This window comes from Mycetomoellerius zeteki, unplaced genomic scaffold (genome assembly GCF_001594055.1).
Source record: "Mycetomoellerius zeteki isolate Tzet28-1 unplaced genomic scaffold, Tzet1.0 scaffold426, whole genome shotgun sequence".
In the NCBI taxonomy this organism is placed as follows: domain Eukaryota; kingdom Metazoa; phylum Arthropoda; class Insecta; order Hymenoptera; family Formicidae; genus Mycetomoellerius; species Mycetomoellerius zeteki.
The window spans coordinates 670268-685108 of NW_017257421.1; the positions used below are offsets into that span (position 1 = coordinate 670268).

The 14841-nt window shown below is 39.6% G+C and overlaps 1 protein-coding gene across 1 annotated transcript in view; it reads left to right on the plus strand.

Moving 5' to 3' along the window:
• The window catches only part of mAChR-A (muscarinic Acetylcholine Receptor, A-type), a 29070-nt gene that overhangs the window by 4520 nt on the left and 9709 nt on the right, over positions 1-14841 (plus strand). Inside the window, 1 exon segment of the mRNA XM_018454090.1 lies at positions 13284-13498. Within this exon segment, the coding sequence (XP_018309592.1) occupies positions 13284-13498 (215 nt within the window).

A 14841-nucleotide genomic window follows, 5' to 3' on the forward strand; every position in this document is an offset into this window, starting at 1 on the left:
CTTCCTCTTTCACCCTCCTCATCTCACCCCACGAACGAGATCTCTCTCACTCGATCGCATCCTTGCGTTCGCCTGTCCGTCTCGCCACCCCTATCCGACTCTCCTCTTTCTCTATCCTCGTTCGGAGCACGTTCGGTCGCGGATACGCGCGCGTTGCGTCCGTGTCCCGCCCCGAGCGTGTCGGGGCCGCGTTAAACCATGCATGTAACCGATCACGCGTCCGTCAGTCGGTCGGCGACAGTCTAACGGGGCCCCACGCGCACCGACGACGACGTCGCCGTCAATCGCACGAGAATAACGCGCGCGCAAAGAAGCGAGAGTCGCAGTAGAGCACCGAGTATACCGGTGATAGGAAGGAGAGAAAGGCAGTAGCAGCCAAGCACCGTCATCGTCGTCGTCGTCGTCTTCGTCGGCGTGATGACCACGGTCCCGGGCCGGTGCTCGTCGTCCTTGCACCCCGTCGTACCCCGTCGTTGTCGTCGGTGATACGGGGGTACGTCGCGCGCGCGCCGATTTCATCACACGACAGACATGTGAGTGCGAGAGCGCCTTCTCTCACCCCCCCCGCCCTCCGCCGCCTACCTTTTCACCCTCTCTCGCCCTCGGCCTCTCATATTCCGTGCGCACCCTCCGGCCGAGACGCACGGCGGAGAAGCGCAGCTTGTCGCCGACTCTCGCAACGCGCGCGACTCGCGGGAGAGAAGGATCTCCGTGACGACCGTCACGACCGCGCCGACGAGGGGTGATCGCTCGCACGCTCGCTCGCTTTCGAGAGGGAGGATCGAGTCTCCTGTCTCGCCTCGCCTCGCCTCGCCTCGCCTCGTTCGCGCATCGCAGCAGCCTCCGCCGCCTCGCGCCAGGAATACCGAGAGGATGCGTGACGCACTCGACACGGGCGATATACGTATCACCGTTTTCCTATCTTCCTCATTCGCATCTGTGTTGTCTTATCGCGCTATCGCGCCGATTATCGGCCGGCATCGCCGGAATCTCTTGCTGAGAATCAAGAAGATCGGTCCTCTCTCTAGCGTTGGGCGGGTACGGCGTAACGAGCACGCCGCCGGACGAGCCACCCTACTTTTCCTCGGGGTGGTTTACTTTCTCGGGACTACCCTGGCTAGTCGCGTCGCGTCTCTCGCTCCGCTCGCCTCGGCCTGCGAAGAATCCTAAATAACGCAATTACGGGCGGCCGCCCCGTGTCCTCGGGTGAACTCAATTCGGAGCGTGTCACGGGGTGAGTCAGAGAGGGATGATTTTGTATAACAGTGTGCGGGGCCGCCGTTCGAGAATTTCTCTTGGGACGGAGAGTGTTTTTCGTAGCAGTGCTTTCAACGTCCCTTAGGTGTGCCGCGCGAGATTCACGCGGCGTAAAGTGGACCTTTCTGCAAAATCACCCTCGCTCCGATGCGAACGGACTTCGATCGCAAAATCGTTGGCCGATTGGCAGTAACTTAAACAGATACGCGGTTATTTCTGTACGGTAATTTTTTTTCACCTCCCTCAATGATATTCCGCCGTTATTCGGAACGAGGAGAAACGTTGACCCAGAGTAAGATTTCGCTAATCGTTCGGAAATAATTATCCATTCATGTATAACGGCTCGCGCCATAAGTAACGTTGTAGCTTTACATTCATGAATCTTTTAAAGTGCGTTAAAAGAGAATCGATAGATTACATACAATCAAATACAAATCGCGAACGACGCGTGTTTTATAGCCGCCTGCATTTGCAACTTGTTTTAATCAATTCCAACTTTGCTATGAACTCGCAACTAAGTTTCCGTCACGATATCCGTTCGTATAATCCTAGTTTAATTTATTTCAAATCGAAAGAAGAGAAAAGAGAAAGAGAGGGAGAGAGGGAAGAGCTTAAAATAAGAGGTCTCTTCGCTAATCTATTACACAATCGATGATACGAATATCGAAATTCAGGACCGCAGGTGCACGAAGCCGCGATTGTTTATCTATAAAAATGCACGCGGAGATTTTCTGCGTTATGGACGACGGGCACGGTACGTGAGAGTTTTTCAATATGCGGGGAATTCGAAAACAAAACTGATGATAGACGAAGGAGCCTCTCGTTTTCCATTAAGATAACGCGCGTTCGATCACTGTTTTTCCACGGCTATTCGCATGTGCGTGTATACATGTATTTTAGTTCACGGATTTGTGCAACGCGGGGAGGGGCATTTATGTACACAGTTTGAGCTTCTGCACATTTCAGCTAATAAACAGATAATTTTATTAGCAATCTCTCTTTCTCTCTCTCTCTTTTCTTGTTTACTTTAATTTCATAATTATTCTCGCTGTTAGATCTATTCTTTTGCGTCTCTTGTTATATTAATGTTTTAACGCTTGAGAGAATGCTATTTTGGAGCGCGTGTAAATAAAGCTATCTTTCTTTTTCTATAACCGAGAATATTTGAAATTAATTGCTGCAACACATATTACGTTTCGTTGCTAATTGCGTGAATGGCACTCATATTTTCTTGAGAATTATGAGACACTTCCAGCCAGTGATTTTATTATCAATTTCTGTTGTATTTGCGTTTATCGTATTTGTAAATAATGTGAAACAAGGAACGAGATTAAAGCCTTCAGATTTTTAAAAGTTGATTTGACTGATATAAGCGTCAAAAAACGCAGATGCGATTTAGATACAGTCATTGTAACAGATAATGATAGTAATACTTATCAACAGTTTTCGATTTCGTCGCGATATCGAATATCATAAATAGAATCAATTGTTATTCATAATACACTGAAGGACAATTATTTCTCAAGAAGAGCATTCGCGATTAAATCCAGAATTTATCTTCCTACGGTGGGCGGAGACGCGCTTTCGCTTGCAACTCGCGACTTGCGATACACGACTTGTAATCGGTACCGACGATGCATTTCCGGCTTTACGTAAGATTATTATAGCACTCTTATCGTTCGACCGTACATGTCGTCGCCGTTATGTCACCTCAGCCTCGAGCTGCGAACGAACCTCTGATTTTATCGGCGCTTTTGATGCTTCGATAGCAACGAAGTATCATATTCCAATTTCTGATACCAAGTACTTTGGCGTTAGAAAAAGATTGCACGTTTATTTACAATACTAATCGTCTGCTTTCATTTCTGTTAATTTATCGAAAATTTTTTTCTTATTGTCAAAAAATATTTAGAACAATCACTTTTGTAATAATAATATCCACTTTTCGATCTTATCGTGATATCGAATATGATAAATAGAATCAATTTGTTATACTTAATATGTCAAAGGAGACGATTATTTCTCAAGAAGAGTATTCGCAATTAAATTTCCTCATTATTTCCTTTTTATTATATAAAATGTGTCATTACTGAAAATATGTTTGAGAAAATATAATAAATTAAATTGAAATTTAATGGAAGTATCGTATTCGGGAATCATAAGGCAAAGATCGAATCGGGCGGACGTAACATTTCGTGCGATGTCAAACTGCAATTGCAGTTCCGGTCGCATCGCACGAGAGCTTTGAATTCCCCCGACCCGACCTCGCATTAGGTCCGTTCTTTCCAGCTGCACTTTATTAGACTCTCCGCGCTCTAAGTGAAACGGCGTGTTGTAGTTCACGTTTGGCGAAGAAAAACGAGATGGGAGAAAAAAATGAGAAAGAGAGAAGAGAAGTGTGGACAAGTGCGAAAAGTGGCAGCTGAAGAGAGAACGAACCTATTACAATCCACGATAACAATCTGTCGCCTGTCCCGCCTTTCAGCTGAACATGACAGCTTCCAACGATAATGATAATGTCCGCTATGGCATTTTCGCCTTATCGAAAAGCAGAATATTTCGTTAACTTCAAATTTTCCCTTCGCCTGCACGATGTAATCTGCGATAAGAGCTTCGCGAAAAATGATACCCATTTTATACACCACAAAAGCTACGCGTATAATTTCGTATTTGAACACGGAAAGAATGATTTTGCTGAAATATCTAAAAATTTAGTTAGATACAGATCTGAAAATAACTTTGTTGGATCATTAAAATAATTATGTAGGGAACTCAAGCATAACAAACAATGCTGCAAAATAATTGTATATTCTAGTAACCAACTTGAATGTCTTACATAATTATTTTGATATTATTTAGATACTATTAGATATTAGATATTATTACAGTTTACATTGCATTATTTTGATGGTTCAACAAAATTATTTTCAAATTTGTATCTAGCTAAATTTTTAGACACTTCATAATTGTTCTTTCTGTGGAGGAGATCCGGTCTATGACCTACAATATTTGTTGACACTAGTTTAAATATCGACAGACAAAAACGAGACTACGCGAATTTCAATTGAGCGGCGAATTGCTCGCTCGTGTATATCCATTAGAAAATAGAAACAGGAGAGTCGTTGGTCCCCCGTGGTATTCCGAAGGAACGAGTAATGTTACGACTTTGATCTATCCTATGCATCTCAAATTCTTGCTCTTTGACGTAAAGGTCGTAAAGGAAAAGACCTCGGTGCGAATGCTATAAAAGGTGTACAAAAAATCGCGCATTTTCTCGAGCAGTAGCGGATTCTCAAAGGCTTTGGGAAGCTGATCGCTGATCCGTTTTCGGTGAGAACTCGCCCGAAGATTTACGATTAGAGAACCTTATTCCACTTGCTTCTGTCGTCATCAACTCTTTTCTCCTTTCGGTTCCATTTTTATAACCGCGAAATGTAGGTTCTTGATGTGCAGCGTTTGTTTTTTCAATCACAAAAGTATAAAAGTCAATCGGAACCAACATTAGGAATTCGTGTGCGAATTCTTCATTAAATAACAAATTAATTAGATGTTTCGACTTTTCGCTTTAAGAAATTTAATGATGATACATTCATATCTTACGTACATCTTAACATGACTTGCTCTAATTTAATGTATTTGACTGCGACGTTCTCTTTAATCTCCATATAATAATTTCGGTCATATTTTCGTTTCTGTTAATTATTGAAGATGATCCAAAAATGAGGGGCCGAATTAATTTGTTATTTAATAAGAAATTTGAATTCACATATAAACACCTATTGGTTGACTCTGCTTGGTATTTGTACTTTCGTGATTTACGTTCTCTAGAGTTTTTTTATTATTCTTGTTTTATTTATTTAGTTTCTTTGAAAATTTCCCCTTCGCTTCCAGCGTTCCTTCTTTTTTCGGTTAGATATCGGGTTAAGCTCTTTAAGATTTCACTAAAGAAAGTTCAACTCGAAATTCGCGAAGCAAAGCGGATCCGGCAGGTGGGGAGGGACCCAGCGGGACTTCTGATGCACCGTGTATATGTATATCGCTGAGAAATACCTGCTTGGCCGACTATGTGTTATACCCCTTTACCGAATTAGGTTGTACATACATCTACCGTTTTCTCTTAAGAGACATCCCCCGACCTAGCCGTACAGCTACCGTCGATATATAGTCCGCCTCATCGTCAGGTATGGCGCGCGTTAGAAGTAATTCGATCGACATGTCCCATTTATGTCTACTAGCGGGCAAAATGTAATAAAAGCCGCAGCGCGGTAATAGCGAGTGCCACCTGTTTCACCCTGGGAAACGGAGAGGCGTGCGCGACAATTGATACACGAGATTGATTCCTTTTTCCCTAATCGGGATCCTTTTTGCCTCATTCTGCCCTTAATCCGCCGGTAAACGGCGGTGACTTGGGCGGAGGAGGGATATCGAGGAGGGACATCTTCGACCGCGTGCAACCGCGCGATTATGCAAACGTCTCCGCCCGATTTACTCCGTATTTGCCCAATTTAAAATGTGATCGATATGGCCGATTATACGTTAAAGCAGTTAATATTTATCGATCGAATCGAAAGAGGAGTCCTCTTTTTTTTTCTCGACGCGAACAAAAATATTGTACCGTCTAATAAAAGTTTGGGAATCGATTGTGTATCTTGAAACGAGGTGAAAATAACAAAAGTGAGCATTTATTAGATGTTGATCAACGAAATTATAAATATTCAAATGAATTTGCTCACTTTTATCATTTTTACCTCATTTCAAGATACAAAATCGACACCTTAAATACGAAACACTTTTGATTGATCCGCCATGTTTTAACAACTTCTGAGAGAGAGAAAAAGAGGTAAGAAAAAGATAGAAAGGAAAGAGAAAGAGACAGTAAATCTGTAAATGTATGTCTCTCTCTTATGTGATTTTGCCAAAACTAGAAACCCTGCATTGAAAAAAAATTGTGACTATAATGGTAAAATAATTACGGTTAGGTGTTCCATTTTATGATTATTACTGCTACAATGGTAACAACAACAACAACCGTATATAATAATTTTCTCAGTAAGCAAGAAATATTTTGGAACATTTTAGTAACGTAACGTTGTTACTAAAATGTTCCAAAATGTTCTTACTTACTAGGTTATTAAATGTGAGAAGAGAGAGATTACACTATAAATAATAATTTCCATTATTAATATAGTAAAATATCAAAATGTAAACGGTAAATAAAATTTAAAAAATTTGTATTCAGTAATCGCAATTATAGTGAATATAATTGTTTTCTCAAAAACTCATTCTACAAGCGAAATTGTAAGCGGTTGTAGTTGTAAAAATTTATCAATCAGTCGAATATTCTCCCCCAATTCGACTGTGATTGATCAATTCTGCAACTACGTTTTACGCAGTTGTAGAATGGACTTCACTATTTATCTGGTAATAATAACTAAAAAATATGTTAAGAAAAAACTAAAGATTTCCAAGCAGTGTGACTATTATTAAGACAATTGACTATTTATATTTCATTAAAACAACTATAAATAATTGTCTCAAAAATGACTATAAATTATGATTAAATTATACTTTTTTTTCTTTCAATGTACAAAACGCGGCTCGTGTCTTATTAAAGGATCTTTAAAAAATACAGACTGCTGCTGTTAGCGAATTTTATCATTCCTAACAGCACGTTTCGCTTCGCGCACTCTCCAGCACGTGAAGAGGGAGACAAATGTTTAACGTCCGAGAAGCAACGCTTTATTATTACGTTCCTCCGTAACCTTTTCGAGAAACAAAGAAGTGTTCTTCATTAATGAAATATCAAAGGTTATTAACGGCGGTGTCTCGGTACGCCACGCGACACTCGATGGACTTCGATTTTCGAAACGCGGTTTCCGCGCGCGGGCGCTCGAGAGGAGGGATTTTTTTTACAACGGGGATGCACGCGGATCCGGAGGTCGGTTGACGTTATAACGACGACCGTGCACGAACGGGCCCGTAAAAATATGCACGGCGCAATTTACGCGCGTGCAAGGAAAGAATGCATGTATGTGTGTGTGTGTATATATATATTTTTTTTTTCATCGGCAAAAAGAGCAGCGTATCGGAAAATTTATTTATAGTTCAACTGTGTAGCCGCCGGGGCGGCCGCAACGGCCGCCGGCTGTAACGCCTCGTAATAAGCAGAGAGATGCATATAAGTGGATCACGACCTTCTGCTATTTTTTTTCCATTTAGTCATTAATATGTTTTACGCGCACTCGCCTCTCTCGGGCGCGTTTATATTATTAATTTGCGCGCGAGACGCGTGACGATCCGAAACGCTCTTTCGGACGTAGATATCGGTGCGGTCCCGCAAAGCCGATCAACGAGATTGACTTTTCGTTAATGCCGCGACTTAGACTTAGCCGCAATCAATCTCGGATCACGTATCCCGATATATACTCCCGTAATAAAAGAAGCGGCGCAGGTCGACCGAAATCGATAGCCGATAAAAGTGTTTACATTATTACACGCGGCTGAAACATTATTTTTATATTTTCCGCGAGCCGGTGAATTTACAGATCCTTGTCAGGATAAATAATCTTTGCTGAACGCAATCGCGATCGCTCGATGGAATGCGAAAAAATCGCGTTTATTTTTCTATATGATTCTTCCACTATTGTGTTATCTCTTTACATTTTTCCCGCGGGCCTTATAGAGACATATAAATTTATTTTAATAATTGCATGTTTTGATTTTAATCAGTAAATGCAGGGGCTCATAAAATTGTTCAGAAAATTGTTTTGAAAATTAAAGAAAAATATCCTTTTCATGCATCATTTTAGAATACGCAAGTCATAACATTTATCTTTATGCGCTCTCTCTTCCTCCTTTTATTACATCAAGAGGGAAAATTTATAGAATCTCTATGGAAAGAACGATTTTGTTAAACTATCTAAAAATTTAGTAAGTAGATACAGATTTGAGAATAAATTTTGTTAGACTATCAAAATAATTATATGAGAAACTCAAACATGACGAGTAATTTTGTAAAAAATTTTGACATTCTGGCAATTAGTTTGAACGTCCTACATAATTATTTTCAATCTAATTAAGTAAGAGAAATTCTACTTTCAGTCAAAGTGGATCTTAGTGCTTAAATGTTTCAGTGCGAATGTAATATAAGTATCTAATTCTGCAAACCGCGCGCCGAAATCTTTCTCAGTCTTGAAACATAATTATGAACAGAACTAGAGTAGTAATATTACATATTAAATTGACAAGCAATTTAATAATAATAATATTGATGCTAATAAGCATCTTGTAAGAATATTAATAAGAGTTATTAACAATTTGGTGTTAATAACAATTTAAAAAAAAAACTGCGAACAATTTTTTACTGCAAAAAATATTACATAAAAAATTGATTATATAATTATTTTAATAACCCAACAGAATTTAATTTCAGATTTATATCTAGCAAAATTTCAGCAAAACTGTTCTTTCTGTGTTCAGGATGTTAATAAAAATTTGAAAAATAGCGATTAATTTTTATTGCGAGGAATGTGAAAAATATAATAAAAAATGTTAATAAAAATCTTAAAAACTGCGATTAATTTTTGTTGCGAAAAATATTGAAAGCATTACATAAAATTCATTATATAACTATTTTTATAATCCAGACAAAATTTATTTTTAAATCTGTATATCGCGAGCAAAAATTTTAAATACAATTCAACAAAACCGTCCCTTCCACGTTCAGAATCAAGCTCGGTCGGTTTCGCGCGAACAAATGTACATTTATTTATTTCAGCACGAGAGAATCCGTGATATTTCGCGGGCGTGGGAAGCCGAAGGACTTCGATCCGATCGCGCGATATGGCGAACATTGTGCATTACGTATTATTAGACACGCATCCTGGCAGCGAATAATCGCGTTCGCGCCCGCGCGGCCTACCGCCTGTCCACTTAACAGAGAACATCGCGGACAGTGACGCAAGCGATTTTAATACTCGTCATCCGCCGGTCTGTATAGGTGCGCGAAGTAGATCTCTTTTAAAAGATCGCTCGCATTGTTCGCGATGAATGCGCACACGCGCGACACGCAGTTATCTGCACGCTGCAACCCGTAGCTGTCACTGGCGTTATTTTAAACGGCATTATATATATGTGTGTGTAATGCCGTTTAAAATAATGCCACGGATGCGATAAGTGCCCGAGAGAGCTTCGATTCGCGAAAATGTGTCTGTCGACTACCGTGGCGTTTTTAATTATCTTTACGGTACACGCCGTAATCTCGTAGACGCCAAAACTATTGCGAACTAAATTTCTTCAGAATTTAAGTTTCTTCGACACGAGTATATATCCTCTCTTTCCGAAAGTGTCCTACGCTTTTCTCCACCTCTAAAACGTGAAATGACGTCGGTTGTTCTTATGATACTCCGAGAGACAGTCCCCCAAGAGATTTAACTCGGTGAATCGTACTAAATCATTTCCACCTGCGATTTCGCTTGATCCTCCACGTTGCCCTAAACTCTAATCCTTAGTTTAGAATCCTCAGTCCCGAGGCGACTGGGGTGGCTTCGTTAACGTTGTCCGAAATCGAGTGCGGAAAACTGACTCGATACGTGACATCCAAATCGCTTGGGCGTATTAACAAATTAATTAAGGCCAGTGTTCGTTATACGGAGGCAACGCCGTTAACGAGACCGCCTGTTTCTATGCGTTTCTATATTTATTTATGGAGCAGGTCGCGTGATGGTGCCAATGTAGGGTCAGTGCAGCCACCGAGCGTTTCTCGTCGTCGTTATAGCGTCTATTCTCCAGTGGATCGGATACACTGCGAGGTGGTGTATGGCCGTAGTTACACTATTGTGACTTGCTACCCGTCCTATACGAACCAATGCGAGCACGACGGCGGGAATCGAGGTTTACCGCTTGAGCGCATAGCCGCTTTTATATCCGCGAACATGGCAAAATCGGATACGCCTTCTGCCAGCGGAAGAAATCACGCGTGCTGGTTGATTAGATTATTCGTTAATCCCCGGTGTTCAATGCCGGATATCTTCTCTCGGATTGTGATAACATTGCGTTTACTTCTGGGCACGTATTATGAACTGTTCGGATTCCGACTAGAATTGTTTTGTTTTCTTTAGAGAGTACAATAGATATTTTATACCGAGAGAACAGTTTTTTATATATGTATTTGTGACTATAATTACGTGTTATCATAATATAAATATGTATAATTAGCAACCAAAAATATATAGAATTATTGCTATTGTAAAAATGTTTTATAATAAATCATTCACAGTTTTTAAGATTTTTATTAACATCAAATTATTAATATTGTCATAAGATGCTTATTAATTATTAAATTCCTTGTCAATTTAATATGTGATATTACTCTTCTAGTTCTTTTCATGATCGCGTTTCAAGACTGATAAAATTTTAGCGCAAAGTTTGCAAAATTGAATATGTATTTAAATTCACACCGAAATATTTAGGCAATATTCGAAAATAGAATTTGTCTTAATTAGATTTATTCTTATCGGTCCAATTTCGTATTAAAAGTATCGTAAAAACGGTTGCCATTGTTACAATTTATTTTATAGTAATTTTTGAGACAATTATATTTTATTATGATTGTCTCTAGAAATTATAGTCAAATTACAGTAATTGAAACTATTTTTGTAGTAACAATAACCATAGCTATAGTCATTTTCGGTTGTTAATTATGCATATATATATAATATTTGTTGATAGAACTGTATCTATATGGTCATTATTAACATAGCAGTAATAACTATAATTATGGTGACATAATTATAATCACAAATACCAAAAATGTTTACCTCAGAGAATAATTGAACAATTCCGATCAAAATCCATTCCGCATAATCTCATAATACGTGCCCAGAAAGCGATTTCGGTATTTCTGAAAATCATGAAATCCTCGTGCGTTATTCTGTATGATTCGGTAACCAGGTTACACGGTCCTTCTTTTTGCAGTGCAGAAATCGGGTTAAGATGACGCGGCTAGATTTCTCGTAAAGAAAAAAGAAACCGCGGAGTTCATAGTGCGTAAAGTAGCGATAACGCCGTAATGCTACCGCCGACCTCTTGGCAACCATCCACTGCGATTTAAACGTCTTCGTCCCGGGACCACCTTTAACGCTCTGTTGCGCTTTAGTAGTCAAACTAAACATCCTGCAGCGTATAATTTTTGTGTATTGCACGTGCAAGTATACAACATTAACAGTACATTTAAGAATACACTTAGGCTTCTCAAAATATTGTATAATTCACTGTACATACTTAGGTCTCTGGTTCCACAAATGTAAGATTAACTTTTATCTCGAGTTAACTTATTTGTCTTTTTCTTTTTGTCTTCTTCTGTTTCCAATTCTCTAAATTTTTTGGAGAGGATCTCACTCCAAAAAAGTGAAATCTCACTTTGAAAGAGTGAAAATACTTCCACTGTTGTTCAAGAGTGGCAGTATTTTCACTCTTTAAAATGAGATTTTACTCCAAAGAATTTCAAAAGAAGAATTAAAAGAAGATAGATAGTAAATTAAACCGAGATTAAATTAATCTCGGATTAAAATTAATCTTACATTTGTGTAACCGAGCCTTATTTGATTATGTCGTACGAACGATATAAAAGAGATTTGCCGATAAAATGGAAAGAAATGTAACATTAAATGTTAAAGATATCATTATTAAGAAATTTGATTCACCAAGCTATTTTATACGTTCCGCGCGTATAATGAAATGAGGCTACCTAGAGGGATGAACAATTCAATGCCGTCGTTAGACGGCGTAAGGTAAAAATTACAAGCCCGCATCGATTTTCGAACGACGTCCCGTCACTCGCTTCCGATTATCTCGAGGCGGACGCGAACGCCGTTCGACCTTCGCAAACGTTACGAGAAGCTCGATACTGAAGTTCGCGCCTACTCGTCGCGCGAGAAACACTGTCCGCGGAAATGTTAATACCAACGAATAACAAACGGCGAAGTACGTGCGCTTTTGTTCTCGCGGTAAATGTCGACCGGCATAAAACACCATTGATTCAGCCAAGTAATATCGTTGATTTCTCGACAGTTCTCCGTTCGCGTGTAAAGAGAAACTAATTTTGGGTTTCGCGCGAACACTGGATGAATCTGAAGATTAAAAGGAGAAGGCGTGTATTATTTAAACTTCGGGACAGACGAGGACTTATTTATATGTCGCACGATTGTAATATCGTACTAGACAGTTACGGAATATAAGTGGTAACGTAAGAGTCCTTTTAAATATTTTCCAGACGGTTATTTGGAATTTCAAATGCTCGAATTATTCGATTCAAAGAGGTAGGATTAGAGGCCGGTTGACTATTCATAGTCAGTTCTTATATTCAAGATCATCTCAAGTTCAGCCTTGTTACGAACTAATAAGAGAGCCACATTAGCGTATTAAGATATTACTTAAGACGATCTTGAAATAAGAATCGACTATGAATACCGGCCAAAGTGACCAATCATCTCAAATTACGAGGACGACAGTCCTGTAACGTGTACGAAATTTTGTTCCCAATTGGACATGATTATGAATTGTCCCTCTTCTAAATGAGAAAATAATAAGGATGTGAAATATAATTTTTAACATTATGTGAAGAATCTTATGATTTTTTTTATTCAAAAAGTCCAAATATTAGCACAAAATATACATTTGATAGAAAAGTACAATTTAAAAAAATAATATGTGATCTCGTAGCTTGATGTAACTTTTGTTGTGATCTCGTATGATGTTACATAAATTAAATATTATTAATCGTTTACAAGTATAATAACATAATATCGTTCATGTATTTCATTAACAATTATAAAAAAAGTTTATCTATTAAAATTTAATTACAATAGTTAATATTGAATTTAAAAAAATTTCCCTCTGTCTTGTCTCAAGAAGTTGATCCACCTTAACGTTAAGCCGCTATTCAGTATTCGCGATAGACCTAAAGTATTTCTGCACGATATTGTCGCAAAAAGGTTTAAATATCGCTGGCATTTCTATAATTACAGGCGTCGAGCATGCCATGCGCACTTAACAGGGAGGTAATCGCGTTGCACACCTGGCGCAACATGCATCCTTCCACGCCCTTGCCGCAGCAGCAGTTCGACCGCCTCGCCAGGGATATCGAACTGGCCGCATTCGATGAGGAATCTGTCGCAATTATGGCAGTTATCGAGTACGTTATTTCCTTCGAGTATGTCCTCTACCTCAGTGTTCCCACGCGGTAAAGAGGAGACTGGCGAAATTCTTTCGAAGAAATCCTTCAGTCGGGAGGACCGTGGGTCCTCGGCGGAGAATCAGGAGGCGGATTCCGAAGAATTTTTGAACCGCTTTTAATTGGTAGTTAAACTTTACCTCCACAAAACCGATTTATTACAGCAAAATCCACCTAAAATTGAATTAAGGCCGAACTTTGCTTACTGATTCTCATCTCCGGAGGTTAATTCGCCTTAACAGGCTTTTGCCCTTCCGATACGTAAAACTAGTGATGTTCCAATATTCTTGAAAGTGAAGCAGAATTAATTGAATCGAGAATACATTCTTTTAAGTCTGAATCCTTTTTTTTTGTACGATTCAATATAAGAACCTTTGATCGTTGAAACGCTATGAGAGAAAATTATTTATTAAGACATAAACGCATTTTATATATATATATATATATTTGCCGTCTCTATTTCGTCTGCCTATGTTACAAATGTCAGTTAATTGTGCAAATTAACTGCTTTTGCAATGGCTCTTTCGGATGCGCCGTTGCACAGACGGATCTAATTCGTGACACTCGCAAAATTCCCTGCGAGCATATTAAGACCGCCACGACGAAACGGCGCGCGTTTAAGCAGACAAGTCGGCAAGTGAAATACGTCCGTAATTGGACCGCCGCCTCATCCCCGCCGAGTAGGCATCCCCGTGTTTTCGACGACGAGACGAGCGCACGAGGAACGACGATCGAATTGTGATTCTAGACGATAACAGGTTCGAAACTTCGGTCCGACTCGACATTTTCTGCGCAAGCTGCTCCGACGGCGTTACTTCCGTATTAAAACGCGCTTATTACAGCGAACCTTCTCGTAAACTCTCGCAGTACATGTTCGAAGTCGTGGCATAAGTTAATTTCATCTTGTTGAATTTTTTAACGGAACAAGTAAATCTCGTTGATGGAGAAAATGCAACGTCGGATCGGAAAGTTTCGTAAATGGAATTTTCATTCGTGTAACAGACGCGCGAGAGATTTTTCCATATTTTCTACCATGTCTTTTTCATATTTTCTACCATGTCGGAATTAAGATTCAGGAGATTACCGCGCGTTAGCGAAAAGAAAAGAATCTGTCTGATCATCGATAATCCATTCTCTCGCTTTCAAGTTCGATAAGTGCCGTACAGAAGCTGACACACGCGGAAATCGCAGAGTAAACGCATTATAGTTTGTGCTCCGAAAACGGAAGTGCGAACGCTTGATAAGTTTGAGATGTATTTGGGACGCGTCCGGTTTGGGTTCCGCGAATGATGAATAAGTAGCTCGTTAAAGAGATCTTGAAGTCGTCTGTTTTACTCATTACACTGTAAAAA